This window comes from Taeniopygia guttata, chromosome 1, assembly GCF_048771995.1.
Source record: "Taeniopygia guttata chromosome 1, bTaeGut7.mat, whole genome shotgun sequence".
Lineage (NCBI taxonomy): Eukaryota > Metazoa > Chordata > Aves > Passeriformes > Estrildidae > Taeniopygia > Taeniopygia guttata.
This window is the reverse complement of record NC_133024.1, coordinates 29,583,112-29,607,242: the sequence shown is the minus strand read 5'-3', so window position 1 is coordinate 29,607,242 and position 24,131 is coordinate 29,583,112. Positions and strand designations below refer to the sequence as shown.

General features: G+C 44.7%; 3 protein-coding genes across 5 annotated transcripts in view; 2 read left to right on the top strand and 1 right to left on the bottom strand.

Annotated features, from left to right (window-relative positions):
- Positions 1–5,246: 5,246 nt before the first annotated feature.
- FOXM1 (forkhead box M1) lies at positions 5,247–19,902 on the bottom strand. 2 transcript variants are annotated; one of them, XM_030267922.4, is made up of 9 exons: positions 18,638–19,902; positions 16,332–16,865; positions 14,470–14,618; positions 14,037–14,252; positions 13,498–13,626; positions 12,874–12,918; positions 11,897–11,963; positions 11,291–11,472; positions 5,247–10,079 (listed from the first exon to the last, which is right to left on the bottom strand). In XM_030267922.4, exons 2-9 carry the CDS (start codon positions 16,816–16,818, stop codon positions 9,027–9,029), a joined length of 2,328 nt encoding a protein of 775 aa, XP_030123782.4. In that variant the 5' UTR covers positions 16,819–16,865; positions 18,638–19,902; the 3' UTR covers positions 5,247–9,026. The 2 variants fall into 2 exon arrangements, with proteins under 2 accessions (XP_030123782.4, XP_030123771.4); XM_030267911.4 differs by lacking the exon at positions 18,638–19,902 and adding an exon at positions 18,263–18,453.
- Positions 19,903–19,990: 88 nt separating this feature from the next.
- On the top strand, positions 19,991–22,969 carry RHNO1 (RAD9-HUS1-RAD1 interacting nuclear orphan 1). Its single transcript, XM_002191190.6, has 2 exons — positions 19,991–20,158; positions 22,328–22,969. The coding sequence occupies exons 1-2, from the start codon at positions 19,991–19,993 to the stop codon at positions 22,967–22,969; spliced, it is 810 nt and encodes a 269-aa protein (XP_002191226.5).
- A 323-nt stretch (positions 22,970–23,292) lies between these two features.
- The window catches only part of TULP3 (TUB like protein 3), a 32,293-nt gene continuing 31,454 nt past the window's right edge, over positions 23,293–24,131 (top strand). For both annotated transcript variants that reach the window (XM_004175974.6, XM_030267945.4), the window contains exon 1: positions 23,293–23,472. In XM_004175974.6, the coding sequence (XP_004176022.5) occupies positions 23,432–23,472 (41 nt within the window). In that variant the 5' untranslated portion in view covers positions 23,293–23,431. The remainder of the gene's footprint in view (positions 23,473–24,131) is intronic.

Sequence of the window (24,131 nt, the reverse complement as noted above, 5' to 3'; positions counted from 1 at the left end):
CCAATTATTTTCATGTTCTAGATTGTGTATAAAAAAGTGAATATTGAATACTAAGAAGCAAATCCAATACCGCCAAATCACAGCACTAGATTTTTCAGGAGTGGGAGTGGAAATACATTCTAATTGCCTTATACTCCAAGGCCAAACTTCAATACCATAATGCAAGCAGAGTCCCAACAGCAACTCAGAGGTGTTTTGAGCTGTCCTTATCTATCTGTGAGTCAAATTAAGAAAAGAATTTAAGTAATGGATATTTACAGGGAACCTGTGTTCCTACTGTCTTGTTTTCTTACCTGTGGGTTGCTCTGATTCCTGATTTACACACTTTTGACCTCCTGTGGCCACAATGAATATCCTCTGAGTCTTGCCATCAGGTCCTTTAACCATCCATGTAAACCAGTACTGAATCATGCACCTTTACTCTCACACAGGGCCAAGAGGTGCTTCCCCTCCTGCTGACCGTGAATACCTGAGCAGGCCAGCCACAACAAGGCAGATGATGGAAAATTGGCACTGCCAATTTTATTAAAGCCTCAGAATGGACCCTGAGACTGTAAAGTGCTACAGAACATCTTAGAACCAGGTCACCTACAGTCCCTGCCTTGAAGTCTATGGGCAGAAATACACAATTTCTGATGAGATCACCTCCCACCCTGGATCTGTATGTGGGAATGAAGAGGGAGCTCTCCTAGTTCCCAGTCCCAGCACCTCTTTGCAGCTAGTCACCCTTTATTAGTTTATTTTGCCAGGCATTTTGGCAAATCCTAATCAAAATTGGTTTGTCTTGCAGCTGGGCTGGAGCCATTGCTTGAGCAGTTCTGCTTTTGGCTCTCACCAGTTAGTCCTGGTCCCTAATTCATCAAGTATTTCTCTCCTTGTGCCTCAAAGGGGAGGAATCTTCAAGTCTTGTTTAAAGCTTTCTCTCCTCCTTCATCACTTTTGCTTCTAGATGTAGGTCACTTAACTCTTTATGTGCTGTGATGTGTTAGTTCCTAGATCTGACAAAAACCCCCAGCATTTTTATGGAGGTGAAGTCAGCTAAGGTACTATCTTCTCCCATCAGAGACATGCTAGGTTCTAGGTCACTGTTTTTTTTTTTTCCATTCAGCTATTACTTTTTCCACCCTGTTCTTAAACAGAGCCCATTTACTAGGTAGGTTAGGTGATTTCTGGTTTTGGGTTATTTTAGCCCCAAAGCTAGCCTAATAATTCTTCTTTAAAATATTATCCTGCTACTTTTGCGACTTCTAATGGTGGTTTCTCTTTCTTAGAGATTTCTTTTCAGCTTTGAATTTTTCTCTTTTAACAGTTTGGAAACTATTATTTTGTCCTCCTGAGATTTTACACAGTGCAGGTGGGAGGGTAGATTGTAGATGGAGAGCTTTACATTCCTGTTGTGACAAGCTGTGTTCTTACAGAGCTCAGCAGTAACCCCCACATAACATAACCAGCACAGAGGTTGTTTTTACAGTACAGCAGTTTCCAATGCACCATCTCAGTAGTAGTGTAAGCTTCAAGTGGGTGTCAAAGTGACCCTGGGTGTAGCAACTATGTCAAAGCCAGGAGATTCCTTGTGGTGGATACTGCAGGATAACAATGAGGCAACTTTCTGCTCATTCTCCTGCATTCTCACAGCCTGCGCAGTCTGTGGATGCACAGATGGTGCAGAGGAGGAATGAGAGGACAAACCTTACTCAGGCAAACCATGCATGCTTCTCTTTCCTTTCCATCTCTGAAAAAGATTCTTTGAAAAAGAAAAGGTTCCTCTGCTTTGAATTCCCTCCAGTTTGTCTATTTGTATAATAAAATACCTTTGTATTCTTGAAATAATAAGTAAAAGGTTGCAGTATTTATATCTGTGAGTATGTCTGGCAAGTTTCCTTGAGATAAATGTCATCTCAGATGTACATAATGTTTAGCTCGGCTGCTGGACAGCAAAGTGTGTCCTGCCAGCAAGGTCAGTCAGAAGTAGAATAGTTTGCTTAGTTAGGTAATTTAGGGTCAAGTCTCTGTAATTATCTACCCTATGGGATAGATTTATTAGTGCACTGTTACAAACTTGGAACAGTGTTGTCTAATATGAAATTCTTCTGCTGTATAAATATTTCTTGATCATTATAAATATAATTATTAATATAATATAATTATAAATATAAATATTTTTGTCCTCTCTGTATTTCTTTTCTTCTTGGGGCTAAACTGCATTAAAAAGGGGCCTTTTCTGTTTGGTTGGAATAGTTATTGTTGCCACAGAACAGTTGCTGATCATGCAGCAGGCAATACAAAATTTCCCCTTCCATTACACAAATCACACTAGAAGACTTTGCCTTTATTCTAAGGAGGGGAATGCACTGGTGTGCATCTCCACTGATGCACATAGCAATGGCAAATTTCTTACGCATGCTAGAGCTTCTCTGTGGTCAGCATGAGGTTTAAAGTAGAGAATAATTCCTGGTAGGAATTTGTTTACCTATAAAAGTGTGCAAGAGCCTGAGATGAAGGATAGTTATGCGTTTAAGGTCGATAGCACAGAACTTGGAAATGTGTAGTCTCAAAGATGTCTCTCCTCTGTGTGCCTCTCTGTAGTCGTTTCATTTTGCTGTCCCTCCACTTCCCACCTGTAGGGAGAACATTTCCATTATTTACTTAGCTTGAGGCTAAGAATGCACTTGACACTAACACAGGCAATTTTTTCTAAGTCTCTACATAATGCCATAAAAATAATAATGAAAACTTTACACCGTTAAGGCTCCTTTCAGAGGATGTCCCTAGAGCTAAATACTTGAACAGTAAAAGCCAGCACAGTTAGAGTTGCCTGGTAAAGCTTAATTTGGTATGCATATGTGTGGGCTTATTACTAAAGCCACCTACAGAGTCTTGGCAAGGTGCTTTGAGTGGCTGTTTATGGGCTTCTATAACAACTTTTTCTTTTCCATGTGAAACAGCAAGAGGAAAGAAAAAAGACAATCACCTATTCACTTTTTTACCTGTTCCTGGCTAACTACAGAATCAGAGCAGATCTCATTTTGCTTAAAATGAAGCCCAGATATAGTCCTTGGAAGGTAAGAATCTCTCTGATGGCTGATTTTTCCTGCAGTGTCATTTCATTTGGGGACAGGTTTTACTTTCAGAGTCCCCCATCAGGGAAAACCTCCCTGTCAGTAGTTGCCAGGTGTACTGTAATGTTTCCTGTTTTGTTTGTAAACAGCTTCTTTTGCACCTTAAAGCAGTTGAGATCAGTCAAGTTCTTCATCAGTCAGCAGCATAACTTGCTGAAATTAACTTAACCAGTGGGGGAGTCAGCCACTCCAAAGGGTGTTGCAGCCCACCTCCTGTTCTCTTGTTCAGGCAGACTTTTATTTAGAAATGCAGTAATTCAAGCATCAGTATTCACAAAGTAATTCCTCAAAGTCATGCTCCTGTTGTGGATGGCTTTTCAGGGACAATACCTCGGTCATGCTCAGTGAATTGGCACCTTTTCCACAGTGTATTCTCTCCTTGCTGCTACATGCAAGGCACCATGCCCACCCCTTGTAAAAGAGTTAAACTCAAGAGCAGAAATAAGTATTTTGTATCTCTAATGCTTTTCTGTGCTACCTGATCATTTTGTCCCAGTCTTAAACCTGAGGACTGTTGAATCTATTGCCCTTATCCAACCTTTGACTCCTTTATGCTCTCAAGCAACCTCAAGTTGTGCCAGTGGAAGTTTGAAATTTATATAGGAAAAATTTGTTCATTGAAAGGTTTATCAAGCATTGGAGAAAGGCTTCCTGTGGAAGTGGCTGAGCCACCATCCCTGGAGGTATTTGAAATGTGTAGATTGTGACACTTAGGGACATGGTTTAGTTGTGGGCTTGGCTGTGTCAGGTTAATGGTTGTGCTTGATGATCTTAAAGGTATTTTCCAACCTAGATGAGTCCATGATTTTTTTCTTCTGAACTCTGTCTCCATTTGACTCTTTGAGACATCTTCATCTTACCAAGAACTTTCTTTGTGTCACCCACTCCCTATGGCCAGCAGAAGTCCCTTGGACACAAGAGAGCTCATGTTGCCATGTTCAGCTGCTGGAAGTCACAAAGAACAAGTTCAGGAAGAAATCTCCATGCACTCCAGCAAGTCTGTGCTGGGGCACACACTGTACTGAGTAAGTCTGAGATTTTAGTTGCCAGCTGACTCTGCTAAGGACGTGAAATATATATTTTTTAAATAATGTTTGTAACAGCCAAAAACTGGAAAATTTTCACTCAGCTTATAAAAAGGGAAACACCAAAGCCAAGAAGGACAACCTGAAAAAATCCTTACAAAGCAAGGAGATACTAGGTCTTTTCAAGAAAAGGTTTGCTAGAAAAAGATTTTTTTAATCTGAGCAAAATATTCTTGTGCTCCCATTTTTAGAAGTAATTGGGCTGCTTGAACTGCATTCCTTGTGCTCCCTGCTCCTTCTCTTCCCAGAATAACTCTACCCAAGGCTGATATTCAGAATGGCTATTACCAGGCTATATATCTTGAATTTTCAGGATTTTATGATGGAATCACCAGCACAGTGCAGAAGCACCTTTGTGTACACAATGCACATACAGTGGCAAAGGGATACGTTAACACCCCAGGGATTTGGTGGACAACAATGCTGCTGTGACAATGTAATTTTATTTTTGATTTTAAGTACTGGACTCCTTTTGTCTCCTAGTCTTTGGGCTGCATTTGTTATGTACATCAGCCGTTTGTTACATTCTTGATGGCTAGGCCTTGGCATGATTTAAATGGCAACTGAGATTATCTCATGGTCTCCTGACTTCAAGATTTTAATAAAAACAGGAAATAAATAAAACCTGAGAGTCAGCCATGGGAAAAAGCAAAACAGCTCTTATCACTGTAGCATGCCAGTCCCTTGGGTATGCATAGCAAAGTGCAGATTGTCAGGAACTAATTAGCCACAGTGTGGAGCTCCTCAGATCAGATCATTCTGTGTCATTGACACTATTACTTGCAAATACTTGGAGGACCATATTGATGCTGAAGGCATCTTCAGTGATCCCACAAGTTCCAAGGGATGTGCTTTATGGTGTCAGTTCTGCTGCATTCCTGACCTTTCACAGTTCCAGAATGCAAAATAGCCTTGTGCATAGACAAACATGCAATCTCAGGATTCAGAGTAAAAAAAAACCCAAAACAGGTAAGTAATCTAAGCATGTCACTTCATAAGAAAAGTATAAAGTTGAGATAGAATAGTCTGGCCTGTTGCATAATGATATTATCCAAAACTTTGTCTTTATTGAAATTTACAGAAAAATACATCAAATGTGAAAGAATACAATGCACCAAGATACCATACTGCTAGTGAAAAACAGTATTTTATAAAAAATATAAACAATATTAATGGTATTCTCAAGTCCAGTGAAGATGAGTTTTTTTTGTCCTGTTGGAAAATTTTTCCATCCATTAAACAGTCAGGGTTCTAATGAGCCAATTTCTTGTTTGCAACCACAGATGAGTACAGACAACCTACCTTCTACAAATAACACAGCTAAATAAAGAGAGGCCCTGTTGGCAGCAACCTTTTTTACATCCATGAGAAGGTAATAGAGACCAACAGCAGGTACTGGAGCATAAATCCACATCTGACTGTAGTTCAGTAATAATTAGTGCGGGCTATTTTCTTTATTAAATAACATCATTAGATGTTTCTCATTTTAAATTTGGTGCATCCAAAAAAAAGCAGATGTGGAGGATAAATAATTCTGATTATATATTTGTATGCAAACAGTTCATCAGTGTGCTCTATATAATGACTTCCCACAGATTTTGAGATGTGGAAGAGAATCTGCTTTGTATAATCTTTTGTCTGTAAACTGTAACTGGGTATTTATTATACTTATTTTTCCAATAAATGTTGTAACTGAAATGCAAGGACAAATGTGTCATTTGACTTGCATCAGCAGTAGAGGTTCAGGGTCTTGACGTTCTAAAACTGCTTGTTTCAAACCAAGAAGCCAGTCTGAGATGAGTAGTGAAGCAGGACATTTTCTCCTTAATCTCAGGCAGCTAATATTTTGTTTTGCCCTAAAGATATTTTTATCCAGTTGTAGCTCACCTCTTCTGGAAAAAGGGGAGTGGGGAGAAAAACAATTTCTGTTCAGGAAGCTCATCAAACTATTTTTCAAGCCTGTCATTTCTCTTAGCCTATTGTACATTTTAAAGAGGAAGTCCGTACTTTACTAAAAAAGAAATTTTCACCTTTGTTAAGAGCTAGACTGCCTTCTGGGAGAAATGAAGGCCTGACATCCTCATGAAAAGGTTTCTGCCATGTAAAACAGGGTCTCTTTTCTTCCATATGGGGAAGTAATCAAGTTTTCCCTCTACCAGCCAAGTTGCAAAAGTAAAAGGGTGGCAATCATCCTTGCTTACCTCATCTCAATGAGCATGCAGTCCTTTTCAGCTGACAAAACATAGTGGGAGGAACCCCACTCAACCAATGAAAGGGAATTACCTTCTCTTTTGTGTCACACCCCAGGTATTGAGTGGAGTTGTCAGAGGAGCAGAGCATCCACAGCACTTGCTGGCTCCCTGTAGATTTGCATGTCCCAGATCCCTTAGTATTTTTATCTTAAATTAATGTTTGCTTTTACAGGCTAGAAGGTGTTAAACAGCTTTGCCTATTATCAGAATGCAAGGACAGTCCTGGGATGCTCCTACACATTACTCAGAGAAGCCCTGGGAGTGCTGTACAAAGGGTGTGAAGAGATGTGCCTTCCTGCTCTGCTCTTGGGCTGATGAAAAGACATGAAGTATGACCCTGCTCTTACTGCAGGAGGGTGGACAGAGGCATCCACTGCCTGACAAGATCACACCGTTACACTATAACCCTAATACGGAGCCTGCAGAGGGACAGGTGATAACTGCCTCTCCTTAAGGAAAGCATCCAGGCAGAATCAAACAAACATAAATGGAGAGAATTAGTAATATTTTGTGATTAAGTCCTCACCAGCTGGTGCTTTGAACTAGTTTGGCCAAAACGCTGAGACATCTCTTCTGGGAGCAAGAGGTAGAACTGCCTGTTGGAATTTTATCTGTTGTTCCCTCCACCTTTTTTGATATAATTTCCTTTGAGCAGTGCTCTCACTGAAATACATAACAAGAAGGGAAAAAACTTTGGCACACTTCTGTGTTTAAAATAAAATGTGAGGTGGCCATCAAAGCACCTCAGCTGACAGGGACAGCAGGGGAGCACCTGCCTGGAACTGACACCAAAGACAAGAAAATTTCAGGATCAGCTGAAGACATTATCTTAGCTGGCTCTCAGGTGTCAGTTGTGTGCACACATCCTCTCAGGAGCAAGAAGTGAGAGGAAAGGGAGAGAGGATGCCTTGAGAGAGCCAAGCAGAGTGTTAACTATGTGTAAGATGTACTAGTAGAAAGTGTATGAAACCAGGCCGCTCCTGCAGCCTTGTAACCCCAGAAACACTGAAATAATAACCATTAAACCGAAGTTTGGAAACATTTTATGAGGGCAAATAACCTCTAAAAAGTACATTTTTAGGAACAAAAGGAACACTGTGGTTCTGAAAACCACAACACACATCTAAAACTAGTTTTATGTTTTTAGGGGAAGGTAGACTTAGTTTCATGCAATATTTGTTTTGCATTTTGGAAGATACAGAAATTAGTCTGCTAGCGGTGTTGTGATGTTTGTATGCTGATTCATACAGTCAGGATTTATCAATAAGCAGCAAGAAAAAGTGTGTTTTATGAAGCAGTGAGTTAACTAAATCTAATGTGGTCTGGCCAACAAGGCCTGAAAATGTCCAAATGGTCACACAGTGATCACAAAGCACACAGACATGAGATAAGGACAAGGGGCTGCTCGTGCTATGAGCCAATCCCAGCAGGCTGCTAGGGGTGGTACACATAACACTCAGCTGTGTTCCCACAGAAGCATTATTGAGCATTTGGATACAGGAGTCACCACTTGTCTGCAAGAAGGATCAGATCTTTGCCATGACAATTTCTTCCATTACTTAAGTTTTAGAGAACTAGGAGAAGTTGTTCTATTGCACCAAGCAACACATACCTTGTGTTTCCAGAAGTCAATTTCCAGTGGAAATGTCAGCATTTCCTTTATATTTAAAGGGAATACAATACATTTTACATTCCCTTTTACATTTTGAACTGCTGACTGTAAAGAAGGCAGCTTTAACCATTCAATAGAGGTCAATCTGCTGCAACAGTGTCTCTAGCTAGTCCTCTAGGTACATAATAGGCCTCTGGAATCAGAAAAGCTATATGGTTTGATCCAAGCTCTTCTCCATTCCAGCCTGGAATGCTGCAATCCAGATAACCTATTTCAGTTTGACTTGGGTCACATATAAACATTTTTTCAGATTTTTGCCCCAGCAACCTTTAGAACAATCTAGACCAACATGGTTTTGAAGTTAAAAAAAAAAAAAAAATTTGGGCTTTCAGCTAGGGTAGAAGAATACAAGGAATCTGAACATATGCAAAGACACTCTAGGTCAAACCCTTACCAGGCCAAATATTCTCATAATCCTACAATAATAAAATTATTATAATTAAGGGCTAATTTAAGGAATGTACAGTATTTACAAAAATAGATAGAAGATACTAAGCAATAGGGGAACAAAGTAAAGGGATATTAGGACAAAGCTAGGAAGGGGTTCCCAGGCTCTTCCTATTGTACTATTGTTTCCTCTGATAGTTGAGTAGCAAATGCCATTCAGGGCCTACCTAGATGTTCTCATGATAAGAATCCCTGGAGAGAGGCTATCTCTAGCACAAGGCTAGAGAAAGTCTATCATCTTGCTCCACTGAAAGTCTATAGTATCTTTTAAGGAAGCCCATAGAAGCTGATGGGCCTGTCTCCCAGCTCAGCAGGAGTCAGTAATGCTCTCTGCTCCCATGAATGTGGGAACTAGTCACAAGCACTTGTCTTAGATTACATGAACGAGTCTCAGAACAGTGGAGTTCTTTCTGTAACATCAGAACATGTCAAATTCAGTCCTCAGGCCAGTTCACTTCAGTTCAGGTATGAGCTGAGACCAACTAATGTCTGTTCCTAAATTTTCATCCTCAAGACCAGGAAAGCTGATATCTAGAAGGATTTTGCTGAGACTGTCATTCATGGTGTCCAGGATAAGGCCCTCCATGAGTGACCGGTTTTCAGTAAAGCCAGAGGCTGCCAGTTCAACAGCGGATTGCTTGGAAGTGTCACGAATAAACGCTGGAGAGCTCGTGAGGGGCACAAGGACCATGTCACTGGATTCTGTATTGAGCAGTTCTCGAGGAGAATCAAAGAGAGGATTTTTAAGGGGTGTGCTGTTAAAACCCAGCAAATCCTGGTTGTCCTGGAGGGGTGTGAATGGCAACTGAAGGGTTTTCACTGGACTGAAGTCCAGCTCATGACTTCCCTTGGCTAAGGAAGCAGACTTCCAGGGATCAAGGACCTCAAGTGAAGGGGTAGTAGTGGCTGAGACTTTGCTGGGAGTGGAAGAAACAGGCAATTTGCTGAAAATGTCTTTGACTGGTGTTTTAAAGGCTGCCTCTTCTCCCTGTGAGCAGCTGAGCTGTGATATGTTCTCAAGGGGCTGGTTTTCCTGGGGGAAGGGACGGTCTGCCCCTAACCGGAAAGAGTCAAAGCTGCTGCTTTCTGGCAAAACAAGGACAGGCTCTTCTGAACGAGACAGTGCTAGGTGTTGTTTCCTTCTGGATCTGCCCACCTCCCTCCTTTCTCTCCTCTTTATAACTAAAGAGTCAGAAACTGCCTTAGGTGGGGACTTCAGTGTGGTGAACTGTTTCCTCTCCTTTGTGGATGAGTCTGGGAGGAACAAGCTTGGCTCTTCCTTGACCGTTACGGTTGAGGAAAATGGGGACAGCCAGGGATCCAGCTGAGAGCCTTCTTCCTCCTTGACACAGGCACCCTCAGGGAAAGAAGACAATTCCTCCCCAGGCTGGGAGCTGTTCTCCTGTACAGAATGGCTTGGGGAAAATAAACCTTCATCACATTGACCCTCCTCCTTGACAACAGCCGTGGGTAAAGAGGGTGACTCTTCTGCAGACAGTGACATCTACAGTGAAACACAGGTGACATGCAGTCAGTAAGCAAGGACCTAAGCTACCCAAAAATCCAAATAACCATCGAAAGAAAATAAAAAAGCCTGACATTTAAGGTCAGCAGAAAGGGTAAGAGGAAGATATTCAGGAAGGAGTAATTATAACAGACTGAGATTGATCTCTGTGAAATTGTTAGAAAGAAGCCTAAGGGTCTCATGGGAAGGATTCTAGCTAAGTGACAAAGTCATACCCTTCAGAGCACTCCTGCTCTGAAGAACTTCTGGGAGTACAGGCAGAAGGAGAGCTGAATATTTCTGGAAAAAATATAACCCCTTTGATTTTTTTCTTACATTATCTAAATGGGAATAACAAAATGAATGAGGACAGTTTTCCCAGAAACCAAGGAAAAAGAAGAGACAAAAAATGAGGTTATCAAGAGAAAAAGACCACAGGAGAAAGATAAATCATAGCTGGAGAGAACATAAAGCAGCAGGCATACAAAGGAAAATAGGATTATGGTTAGACAGGATGGAGGAAGCTAAAGCTTTACAATGTCTACACATAGAAGAGCAGTCAGTGTGAGATGCCAAGAAAAAGATCTGTTTAATAGCTGTTTTTCTTGAGCCCAGAATAACTGTGAACCTCACAGAATTAGCAAACATCAGATATGGAAATCCTCTGTGAAGAGAGTACATGAAATATACACCCTTTTAGAAGTTCCTAATTGTTACTTGTCTACAGAGCTACCAAAAATACGAATGTTTTAGGATAGAACAAGCCATTCCTCCCATTTTTCTTTCTTCACATCCCAGCAGTAAAGAAAAATTGTCTTGACCAAGCCATAGGGCCCCTTCCTCTAGTGAATTATGGAAACATCCTTAGAGCAAATAAACTAGGAGGTAGTAGTCAGCCTAGAGACAATAAAGGATAGCAAGGATTATCACTAACTAGTTCCTTTATAGGAGCTTGGAGTTTAGAGCACCAAAGATAAAGGAACAATATGAAGAAAAGGTTCATTGAGGGCAAGAGATATTAAAAAAAAAACAAACAACAAACCCAAAAAATCCAAGTGAACACTCCCCTCCTTAAAAAAATCCCCACACCCTCCCTAGCCCCCTCCTCACCTCACTTATAAAAAAAGATAAAAAAGAAAATAAATAAAAAAAAAAACAGGAAAAAACCCACACTAACCTCCTCAAAACTCCTTGGAAAACAAGAAACCAACCTTTGGAGCAATGCACACACGCTTATTGCTCTGCAAAGTCTCCGTGCTGTTAAGGGATGCTCCCTGTGCCACGGACAGGGGAACCTTCATAGAAGGCTGCAAGACAAGAGGCTGACTCAAAGGGAACTGGATTGGAACCAGGTAGGAGTTGACACGAGGAAGCAAAGGCTTCATCTTTCGGCCTGGAAGGGAAAAGAAGGGACTCACTTTTGCCTGTTCTCCACTGCTACCTCTTGAAACCCAGGCACCTTAGAGAAAGTCCTTCTAGACACCCCAAAAGAAACATTTGATCAGATCACTTGCCTTCTCTGCTAACTTTAAGGATACAAATACCAAGCCAGAAGCCTCATGAATGAGAAAATAACCTTTCATGCAGATCCTACCCCTCAGGTTTGGGCTCTCATCCCATTTGAGTGCCCATTGCCCAGCATCTCACCATCACATCCTCTCAGATACAACACTGCTGCTTTCCATTTCAAACCTGGCAGTAAGGAGCATAAAAGCTGGCAAACAGGGATAACACACTCCACTCCTAAAGAAATCTGGGAGAATGCCCCAGGTTTATTGGATTGATTCTCTTTGGCCTAGAGTGATGTGGACACTTACGTGAATTCTGGGGTTCAGTTTTGCTTCCTATGTTCTTCAGAGGATCTGGAACATTACTCTTTTGTTGCTGCAGTCATTGTGAGATAAGAGGAGAAGGAGAAAAAGAGAGATTAAAGAAAAGAATCCACATTTATTCTGCTGCCTCACCGAGAATTGTGAAACCAGAGGTCTGTGCTGGACTAATGCAAAGAGAGCAGCTGTTAGCACCCAACATTCAGGCTGGCTCTAGGTCTGTGCCACTTGCTGGTTTGTAGCTATCCCAAAGCCAGCTGCCCACCAAAAGCTGTGTAGGAAAAGAGATGACATGACAGAGCTGCTCCAGCTGCAGACTCTACTGCAGAAGTGAGCTGGTTTTGGCACCCTCTGTGCCTGAGAAACAATGACTAGGATGGCTTTATTGTCTATTGGATACAGATAGGTGTTCAAATGGAATAGGAGAGGCAGCAATGGGATCAGAATTCTGAGCAGATGGAAAGAAGGCCAAGGTTGTAGCTGTGACAGAAAAGTGTTTGACTGGATGTTTGCAAATCAGGCACTGTTAAAACTGCTGAATGCGACAGCAACAGCAAACAGGTTCATCCTTCTAAGAGTCACTCACAATGCAGTGGGTTCCAAAATGAAAACCCACAGAGAGATCCTATTCTCTCTGGATCTGAGCTCCAGAATACATTGGAACTGTTGCCATGGAGATGATTTTACCAGAAATCTGTTTGGGCTTGTTCTCTGAAGCCTATCAGTGTCCATTGCAGCCTACTTCAGCAGTAGACTTCCAGGTTGCTCTAAGCTATCCAGATTTACCATTTTGATAGACTGTCAACCTTTGGCTAGACCCCTCTCCCCACAAAGGGTAAGCACGGAGCTGTATGAGCAGATGCAGCAGTGACACAGTCCCCCTCCCCAAGCCTGTTGTCCTTTCCTTCAGTGAGCGGCAAGAAGAGAATGGAAGATCAAGCCCCGAGTTAGATGGTAATTCTTACTGATTCAGAGTACTCAGGCGATGTTGGTGACCCCAAGTCCAGCGGCTGCCAGTGGCAGAAGGCATGGAGCAAGAAAAAAATTTAAGATTGTTATCAGCCAAAGAGGGAGACAAATGGGACATTTAAGACTTGTACAATCGGAGCAAACAAAAAAGTCCACCCACCCACAACAGCAAACACAACAGTTTTCTAAACACACCTATACCAGACTCTCAAGCTCTATTTCCCTGACAAAATCTTCCTAAAATACCTGTTTGGGCTAGCACAATTCCATCCTATGACTGACTTATCAAACAGCGTAGGAACACCTGGTTGGCCTCAGTGTAAATCTTCTTATTAGGAATTTATATCAGGCCCATGGAAAGAAGGTGAACAACCTATTATATTTGGCAGAGCACATGAAGAATAAACACATCTTACAGAAGCTCAAAAGCACAGCCGTAGCACCTTTTCTTTCAAATGCAGCGCTTGTCTATTTGTCAAGTGAAGTGACTGAATCCAGCTTCTACAAGGAGGCTGAACTCAACACAGTTTGACCTTACAGTTAAAATAAGGTGCATCAGGCTAGTGTGGCATTTAGAAACTGGATAGCCTGTCCTATTTTCTTTGTATTAGGCAACTCACCTTAAATACCTGGTCCAATGTTAGGCAACGGTTTGCATCAGGGTGAATAGTCCAGAAGGAGATTTTACCATTGGCAGATGTCTCACGGACAAACATATCATGAAGGGACAGGTTGTGCCGGATGGAGTTCTGAGGAGAAAGGAGTGAGGGGAAGGTTGAAAAGCAGCAGTTTTGTTATCAGCACAGCAAGGCCTACCTCAAACATGGCTGCCCTAGCAGAGGAATTACATTCCAAAGTGCAAACAACACCCAACTGTCATGTTCACAGCATACCCAGCCAACCCTGTCATCAGTCTCTTATTCTATGTACTCCTGAGATCCCAATTCTCACTCCAATGATCAAACATCCCATCATCTTGTTTAAAGTAGGATAAGGCAAGGGATACAAGATGTTCACTGTACATCTGGAGTGAGAGTGTATTTGGGGTGGAATGTTTAAATGAACTTCCATCTTGCTTTGCAGGCTGGGGAACAACTTTTCATTTTGATCCAGAAGGCATGTAACATCACCCACAGCAACCTGAGGGCCTGCTTGTTACCTTCCAACCTGGCTTAGCTACATGTTTAAAATAAGGGAAATGATCCTCAATCCAGGTATAGATATCCTTCAGGGTCATGCGCTTCCTCTCCGTGCTGTTGATGGCAAATTGGATCATGGCCATGTAGGAGTAAGGAGGTCGCTCTGACACCGAATCCTGCCATGAGGAGGACCCAGCAGCAGTAGGAATAGCAGCAGCAGCAGCTTCCTCTTCAGTCTGAAAGAAAGAAGATTCAGTCTGAATGAATGCTCACGAGGCTGACAAGAAGGCCCATGGAACATCCCTGGATCCTCTGGGTTCTGCTATTCATATCAGTAAAGGTTAAACTCAGGTTACTTAGAGGTAGCAATACCTAATTCTTGCAAGTATTCTGATCCACCTAGATTACCTCCTTATCAAAAGTTTTAGCACACTCTTGTATTCTCCTACTCACCTTGACTCTTTCCTGCAGAGGTATCTGGTTCTCTTTCTCTGTGTCTTCCTTCACAGAAGAGGGATTTAGCCCATCGGATCTCATCTTCCCCAGCCACTGGATGTTGGTGAGACTGTTGTCCAACACAGAACTCATTGTCTCGCCACTGCCTGTTGGGATAATAAGCCCACATAATAATCACAGAATAAATTAGGGTAAAAGAGTCCTCCAAGACCATTGAGTCCAACCTGTGACCAAACACCCTCTTATACGAGACCATGGCACTGACTGCAGCATCCAGTTGTTTCTTGGACACCTCTAGGGATGGTGACTCCAAACCTCCCTGGATAGTCTGTTCCAATGCTTGACAACCCTTTTAGGGAAGAGGCTCTTCATGATGTCCTATCTGAACTTTCCTTGGCACAGCTTGAGGCTATGCCCCTTTTGTCCTGTCATTTGTTACCTAGGAGAAGAAGGCAACCCCCACTGCTCTACAACCCCCTTTCAGGCAGTTGTAGAGAGTGACAAGGTTCCCCTGAGCCTCCTTTTCTCAGGCTGAACAGCCTCAGCTCTTCCTCATCAGACCTGTGCTCCAGACCCTTCACCATCTCTGTTGTCCTTCTCTGGACATGCTCCAGCACCTCAATGTCTTTCCTGTCATGAGTGGCCCTAAACTGAAAAGAGAACTCAAGATGTGGCCTCACCAGTGCTGAGTACTGGACAATCTCTGCCCTGGTCCTGCTGAACACAGTATTGCTGGTACAGGCTATGATGTCATTGGTCTTCTTGGCCATCTGGGCACACACTGGCTCATGTTCAGCTGCTGTTGACCAGTAGTCCCAGCTCTTTTCCTGCTGGGCAGTTTTCCAGACACTTTTCCCCCAGCTTCTAGCACTGCCTGGGGCTGTTGCAATGCAACTGCAGGGCCTGCTACCTGGTCCTACTGAACATCATGCAATTGGCCTTGACCCATGGATCCAGCCAGTCCAGAGCCCTCCTGCCCTTCAGCAGATCCACACTCCCACCCAACTTGATGTCATCTGTGAATTTACTGAGGATGCCCTTGATCCCTTCATCCAGATCATTGATACACAGAGAAAAACAGGACTGGCCCAACTCTGAGCCCTGGGGAACTCCACCAGTGACTGGTCACCAGCTGGATGCAGCACTGTTCAGCACCACTCTCTGGGCCCAGCCATCCAGCCAGTTTTAACCCAGTCAAGACTGAACCTGACCAAGCCATGGCTGCCAGCTTTTCCAGAATAATGCTGTAGGAGATAGTGTGAAAAGCTTTACTGAAGCCCAGGTAGGCTACAGACACAGCCTTCCCCTCGCCATAACTCTGCTTTCTCACAAGTAACCCTGCTACTCCATCACAGCTGTCAAAAGGAAGGCACCAGTCACACTTCTAAAAGATGGTATTGCAACACTAGTACTGTGGAAGGAATTCACCTTGAATTCCTGATTTCATGTGTAGTTGCCCAATTTCTGAAAAGAGCTGCAGCCTTAAAAACAAACACTCAAACCAGACTATTGTCAACCAAAACAGGACAATGTTGATCAAGTACTTCAAGAAATAGACAGATTTAGCACAAAACTTAAATCAGAAGCACAGATGTCTTCCACCAAAAAAACATGTCCACTATAATCCTTCAGATTTCACTACATATGTAAAGCTATGTACGTTATTAGAATCCAATCCATAGGTATTTTGTAATTAACAAAATATTAATAATTACTGCAAACCAAGATGCAAGTGCTGCACTCCTTGGCCCATTTCACATCTCTTTGTCTGTCAGGACAAAAAAAAACCCAGGTAAAGGCTACATACTGTCCCTGTCCAACCACAGGACCAACTCCTGAACGCCAGAGCTCTGTACTACCTGCAAGACCAGATGTCTGTGCAACATTCTTCTCTCTTTCTTGAATAACTGCAGCCCTGATGGCTGCACTGGCTTTCTTCTCTGATGGGAGATGCTGCGATGGTGCTGGACCTGCTGAACGGGATGTGCCCCCACTGCTAATGAGAATGAATTTATTGGGTCCATTGTTGCCACACTCTTTTCCTTTTGCTGTCAATGCCTCTATGATGCTCTGGATATCAGCATTTGTAGGGATGGCCACCACCTGTGTGTTGGGCATTGTGGGATGGTCAATTATCTTTATTCCTGCTGGGAATTTCTGCAGGCCACCGTCCCTTTTGTCTCTGGGTTGTCTGTTGTGTTGGTCTTCCTGCCTGTGCTCCTGCTTAGGAGCCTTTTCATCCTGACCTCTCTTCTCATCTCTTGCTGAAGTACTGGATTCATCATTCTGTGGGAGGGCCAGTTTTCGTCTTTTGAGAATTAAGGGCCTGCGAGGGCTGGTCCTCATTATTGATCTATACTGTCACTCTCCATTGAAAGGGAGAGAAACAAATCCTGCAAAACAAAAGGTACAACATAAAGGGTGCAGCAAATCATCTCAAGACCTCCCACAGAGCACATATTTTCAGCAGTTGCTACAAAGCTAGAAACGCAAAAGGAAAATTAAAATTAAAAGCATTTAATAAGGCAGACAAGGCTACTGAAAAATCATACTCCCTAATCCACACCTTGTGTAAGCAGGATGAGAGAGCAGCAGAGTAGATAACTTGCATCATAAAGTACATGATAATGAGCAAAGTGTGTATGTGCTTTACAAAGATTTAGCTGTAGGGCAACTTGACCATCATCAGCCAGCAAGCTGCAGGGGAGGTGGAATATAGAAACAGCAGTGCTGATTCTTATAGCTGATTGCTCTAAGCAGCAGATTATATAACCTGTGTGAAAAGGGAATTTACAGATGGTTTAAGATCTGGGAAGCAGAGATTACCCTGAACACTACAAAAGCACATAATAAATACAGCAGAAGTAAGGTGCTTTAAGCTAGACACCGAGTAAATGTGCTTCTAATTCCTTTCATAGATTTGTTAAGAATCATGTAAATTAATCATTGGGTAGCATACAATTTAGATGTCAAACTTTTGGACAATAGGTAGTTTAGACTATAAAGCTGGAAGCAGAGGAAATGAAATTCAGAGATACTGCTTCCAGGGTAAGATGCTATGAGAATATTGCTACTAATGCCATCAGGAATTTGGTGGAGCCTGTGCCTTTCTGAAAACTAAAGCAGAACAATATGCAAATTGTAGTTATTGTTTGTCATTAGAGATGGCAAGAAGAATAGAAACAGATACCAAAAAAGAGAGGCCTTTTGCATTACTAGATTTGACGGGGTCAGCTAGTAAATGAGAAAATTCTCAGTAAGAATCCCCTGCATTGATAGAAAGCAGAGTCCAGCAGATAACAAGCTGAGCTAACGCCCTATGTACAGGGAGCAGACAGCCCAGCGATCATTCCACGCGGGTTCTGGCACCCGGCACAAGCATGGCCCTTCGAGACCTGCTCCACCCCCTTAAGGAGAGACAGCGCCAAAAGCAGAACACCGAGCCAGCCTCCAACACGCAGCGTTCCTGCGAGCAGGAACAGGAGCGCGTCACTTCCCAATGAGGCCTGGATCTGCTACCCCATCCAGGCCCGGGAGCAGGGCTGTGTACGCGCGGCCCCGCGGGGCAGGGAGGGCACGGCCACAGCGCTCCCAGCTCCTCTGTCACCCACCCCAGCCCCGCGTTGCCGCCCTGGCTGGCGAGTTCACTGCTCCCCGGGGCCTTCCACCCCGGGCCGGGTCTGGGCGCTGCCGTCTCCCGGCCGCGCGGCGGCCTTACCGCGGCGCTCCGAGGGGCGCCGAGCCCTGCCGGGGCCCCGGAGGAGCGTGGCGGGCACCGGCGGTGACTCACCAGCTGCCGGCCGGGGCACGGCCGGTGCAGGGCGGCGGCGGCCCCGGCGCTCTCGGAGCGGCCCGGTTTGAATTTGGCGCCCGGCGCGGCGCTGGCCCGGTCACGTGCCGGCCTGCGCCAGTGAGCGGCGGCGGGGGCGGGGCCGGCCCGGGCCAATGGGCGGCAGCGGCGGCGGGTACGGATGTGCGGGCGGGACCGGGCCCGGGTCGCGCCGGCACCGCGCTGTGCCGCTCTCGTACCGGGACGGCCGCTCCCGCCCGGCCGCGGCAGTGCCGGCAGCTTCCTTCAACCATGCCGCCCGCGGCTGGGAGCCCTGCCGTGCGCCCGGGCCGCCGGCAGCGCGCCGGCTCCTGGTGAAGAGCTGCGGGGTTTTACCGTTTAACGTGTGTGTCACGGCCGCGCCGGGCTAGAGGGGGCAGAGGGACCCCCGAGCACGCTGCCACTTAGGTAAGCAGTCAGGCGGTTGCAGTCTCATGCATTTCTCATGAAATGTTATCACGTTTTCTTGTCTGTGCTGATCTATGGTAAGTCAGGTAGGTGAACATGAGCCAGTTGTGCCCGGGTGGCCGAGAGGGCCAATGGCACCTGGCCTGTGTCAGCAACAGCGTGGCCAGCAGCGCCGGGGCAGGGACTGTCCCTGTGTACTCGGCACTGCTGGGGCACTCAGAGTGCAGCGCCCAGCTCCAGGCCCCCCAGTTCAGGCACGACATTGAGGTGCGGGAGTGGGTCCTGAGAAGGACAGCAGAGCTGGCCTGGAGCAGAAGTCCCACGAGGAGTGGCTGAGGGAGCTGGGGGTGTTCAGCCTGCAGAAAAGGACGCTCAGAGGGGACCTTAGCGCTCTCTACAAGGGCTTGAAAGGAGGCTGTGGCCAGGTGGGGGTTGGCCTTTCCTCTCAAGCACCTAGTGATGGAACAAGGGGACATCATCCGAAGCTGCACCAGGGGAGGTTTAAATTGGGCGTTAGGAAGAAGTTCTTCTCAGGAAAGGTGAAGACATGTGAATGGGCTAGGGAAGTAGAGTCCCTGTCCCTGAAGGTGTAGCACTTAGTGCCATGGTTTAGTAGCCATGGTGATGTTTGGCTATAGGTTGAATTTGATGATCTCAAAGGTCTTCCAACCCAATTGAGTCTCTGAATTTTTCCAACAGAAAATTAAATACAATGTTTCTTCAGTTCAAACTTATTCATTAGGCAAAACAAATAATGCAAGATCTGTAGAATACGGGAGATGTCAGCTGTTTTGTAAAAAAGAAAACAACAAACTTAAAATCTCTTGAAATTAAAACACACAGGTAGTTAACAACCAGAAAGGGAAAGAGTTCTGATTATCTTAGCCCTACTATATCTTCTTGGCATTACAAACAAGACTGAATTGAAAAAAAGTTTTTTGACTTTCTTGTTCTTTTCATAGCTGACTTGTTCTTTTCATAGCTGGATCCGTAGGTCAACAGCTTCCCTTTCTGCACTGTATTTCTAAATCTACCTGAAAAGTGACAAAAGGTCCAAGAACCACTATTGGGAAAAAGTCTGCCTCAAGATGTGTACACTGTGCTGTTTTGCTTTTGTTAAAAACTGTATCTGAGGTTTCCAAATTAGTCTGTCTTCAAATCCATTTATTTGCTTCTACAGATTTGAGAGCACTTTAGCATCTCCTCAGGGTGCTTCCATCTTTCTTCAATTGGCTCCAACAAGCATCATGAGGTTTCTAAGTAGTTTTACCACACCTTTTGATGCCTCCAAAGAAGAAGTGTACCCACAAGGCCAGGAAGGCAGAGCTGATTTTCCTTGAGAAACCACGGGCAGGACCCATCCATTGTTATGAAGCTCCACTGCATTTGGCTGAGAATCCCAGACGTGTGCCTACAAAACCTGTAGACCTGAACACCTCTGCTGCCTGGGTTGGTACAAATTATCTTTCCTCCTGCGTCCCACAGCAACAGTTTTCAAGTTTCTCCTATTTCTCCTGTCTTAAAAGAAAGTTATCTGTTCTGGATATGGAAAATTATTAGCCCAGACCTGAATTCCTTCTATCAGTCTAAAGCATAAATAAGTGCTTGAGTTGCTTGACATTCTAAGAATAAGCACTAAGGTCTTGGTTACTTGAAGACATAACTGTCTGCAGTGTGTACTAATTAATGAATATTTGTCTTCTAGAAAAATTATTCCCATCAGGAAAACACTGTTTTCCTTAGCAACCAAAACCTCTGCACAAAATAAACATTAGGGGAGTCTTTTCTTATTGGCTTGCTGTTTAAAATAACTGCTGAACTCTAAATGTTCGATGTTAAAGTATTGAGTGTATTGTTTAAATCTGACACTGCTAAATTTAGAGAACATAGGTTTTTACTTCAGAATCATTTGTTTCTAACCTGCTCTCTTTTCCATTTCTGTTTTTTGAGTAGTTTCTCTCCATACTAATCTTCTGATGGGTTCATTTTCTTGGGACTGTTTGCCATGTCCTAGAATACTCTTTATATCATGTAATATAAAGCTTTAGTTTTTTTAAGCAAACAGCTGCAGCAAAGACAGACTGTTCCTATACAACAGTAGTCATCACCTAGGGGAGCTCTGTTTAAACATTATTGCTGCTTGACTGCTCTTCACAAAGCAAACTCAGGAAGAGTGGTTTCAAAACTGCATGAAACATTCCTTTGTTCCTGTTGACCTGCAGGTATTTTTGTAATGCCTTAACCTTGAAGTAGAACATCTTCAATTTTTTCCTCTTTAAATTTTTTTTTGTATCTGTTTGAGGCAGTTAGCTCTACAGTTTGTGAATCACTAAGTGAAATAACTGCTGTGAATAAGCATTCATTTTGTTTGAAAGAGGTGGAAGCATCCACTCTGGTAGCTCTTTGATTCCTAAAATATTCTAAAATTTGTTTGAAGGTATCAGTATTGAAACTGTTAAATATTTCTCAGTTTGGTAACTGGTAGGTTTGTAACTTCTGGAGGCATCCTCTGCAGAGTGTCTGTCAACTTGTTTCAATGGAAACTGATTTTCTGCTCCTCTCTTTTTGGCATTATCTAAGTTTTTCATACCTTTTTCACTACTAGGTTCCTGCATAGGTAAAACCTACCCTACATGTTCTCTGAAGCCGGAAGCCATATCCTTAAAATCAGGGACTATGTTAAGTATGTGCTAGTATACAGTTATTACAGAATCATTTCTCTTTTCCTGCAAAATGGCTTTGGATTCAAACAGTTCAGCTGTACATTAGACAATCACCATCCTTAGTTAAATAGCACTCAGTGTTTTGAGGAACTATATTGTAACCTAGGAATGCTGAAGGAGATCTGTAGTTACCAAAGCAAGAACTCAGTTTGGTGTGCTCTTGGAAAAGCAAACTGGAATCTGAAACAGAGTCTGACTCTTTTGTTGGTAACCAGGAAGACAAACACTGTAATGAAAGGATTTTCAGGGTTTGAGAATGAGTCCCGAATCATTCAAAGAAATACAGACTGTTGAGCTTGGACCATCTCTTCTATAGCAAGCTGATTGTAGAAGTGGATTTTGGGTGATCTGTTACTCCACAATACAGAAATTAACTATGTTTTGAAACAAAGATGTTTGGGGGGAAGATTTTGAACACCCTATTAACATAATCTAAGAGGATTGAGCTAAGTGGGCATTCTTCAATCATTTTGTGTTGCTCTCCCAGTTCAGCCTCTACTTCTTTGGGGGAGGCTGAGGATTTAGTTCTTTGAATCTATTTGAGTTATGCTAAGACACAGAAAGAAAAAGGATCTCTTCTGAACTTCCTTAAATGTGCAGGGGTTACAGAAGCAGACACCACTTAGATTTCCTTTAAAACCCAGATCTTGAGCTCTTTGTGAGTTGCCAGAGAACAGCTAACTTGCACCCCAGTTATTTTCCAGAGAAAAGTGGCAAAACATGATGTTGAAGTTCAGAGGTTTCTCATGCATAGCAGCTTTGTTAGTGACTCATTTGCTTTGCTGCAGATTACTCAATGAACACACTGAAAAAAGGTGGGAAAATAGAATCAGGTAGGCATTATTTGTCTGGAGGAAAGGGTTGGGTTTTTATCTTATTATGTCTTTCCCTTCAGGTATGCCCACAATTTGATGCAACTAAGTCAGTGGTGTTGAAAGCATGCCAGAAGAAACATCGTGGTCCTCAGAAGCCCTATAATCAGGATGCTAACCACAGTTCATTTCATGCAGGCGGAGCTTGCCAAGGAGCTGTGGCCTGCAGATTTCCTCCTTTAACTTTTGAAAATCCAGAAGGACATGCAGTCCCTCTGTTGGATGATCCAAATTGCTTGAGAGAGAATGCACAGTGCTCTCCCATCCAGCCTAGGAAAGGGACAGCAGCAAATGCCAACATCCAGGTGAAGAGCCCAGAGAACTGTGGAGAGCTTGCTGTGGAGCAAGATGTCCTTAGTCCCTCAGATGCAGAGGCTGCACAGGTTCCTTCTCCAAGGAATGGGAGATGCAGCAGCACTCTATCACCAAGCAGTCATGCCTGGCATCCAGAAGAAGAGTTGCCATTTGGTACTGATCCGTGCGGGAGAGGGGAGGCGGCAGCAGTACTGGTTACAGATACCCCCGAGCACGAGTACGGAGTAAAGGTCACCTGGAGACGGCGGCCGCACGTCATGAGGTACCTGCGGGAGCAAGGCAAGCTGAGCGCTGCGGACATCCTGGTCAAGGCAAACCTCGAGCTCTCGAGGAGACAGGCCCACAGCTGACCCGGCAGGGGGAAGCCACTCTGCTGCGTGCGAGGACACGCCCGAACACATGATGTCCCTTCGGGGGCTGAAGAGGGAGGCGATTTCAGCCGGGCCCTCTACTGCGCCTGGCAGAGCCTCCGACAGACGCCGGGGCGGGCGCGGGGGCGGCTCTTGGCGACGGGGGAGGGGGTGGGGGGCGTATTTGGGGCGGTCTCCCCTGGGGCGGTCTCTCCTGGGGCAGTGTGTGGGAAAGGCTCAGTGCCCCGCGGTTCCCGCCGCAGCTGTTCCCCGCTGCCGGCGGAGGCGGCTCACGCGGCGAGCGACGGGGGCGGCCGTTGCGTCCCGCCGCGCGTGCGCGCCGCCGCGGCCAATCGGCGGGCGGCGTGCTCGCGGCTCCGGCCAATGGCGGCGCACCTCAGTGCCGCGCGCCGTTGCTAAGGGCAGCGGCGGGCGAGGGCCCATAGCAACGGCGGGGCCGTGATGGACGCAGCGGGGGCACCCGGTGGGCCCGCCGCCCACAGGTGAGCGGGGCCGGCGGCGGCGTGCCCGGGGCCCGACGGGCCTGGGCGGGGGCTGCCTCGCGTGGCGGCAGCGCCCGGTGCGGGGGTGAGCGGCCGCAGCGCGGCCCGGGCGGGCGGAGCCGCGCGGCGGCGGCCACGCGGATCGGCGCTGCCCCGGTAACATCCGCGTCCCGCCGGCGGGCGACAGCCGTGCCGCTGTTTTATGGGCGGGTGTGTTTTATGTGTTGGTGTGCATCGTCTCAATACTTGTAGATTAAACCGGTTTCATGGTGTCTCTCTCGGTCCCCTCCTGGTTTCTGGGTGCTGCTGTGAAGCGTTTTCGCGGTGTTATTCAGCCCCTCTGCTCCTCCTCATGAAGCTCTCTGGGTATTTGGTATCACTCTCGATGGGCCTTTGCAAGAAAAAAAGGAGGAATGAACTCTGAAATGAACTCTACTGATGTAATAGGAAAAACAGCTGTGAACTATGGAGAAGCGGTTTTGGAAAGACTTTATGCTTGTGGCACTTAAGTAGCTCAAAATCGAAATTATTTGAAATTAAATTTGAGTGTACTGGCAGGCAGAGAAAACAGGTTTTGGCAGAATCGGCGTGATTGCAAAAAAACCCAGGAAAATCTTTGTGCCTCTATTTGGATAGGAAGATGTAAAGCAAGTACAGAG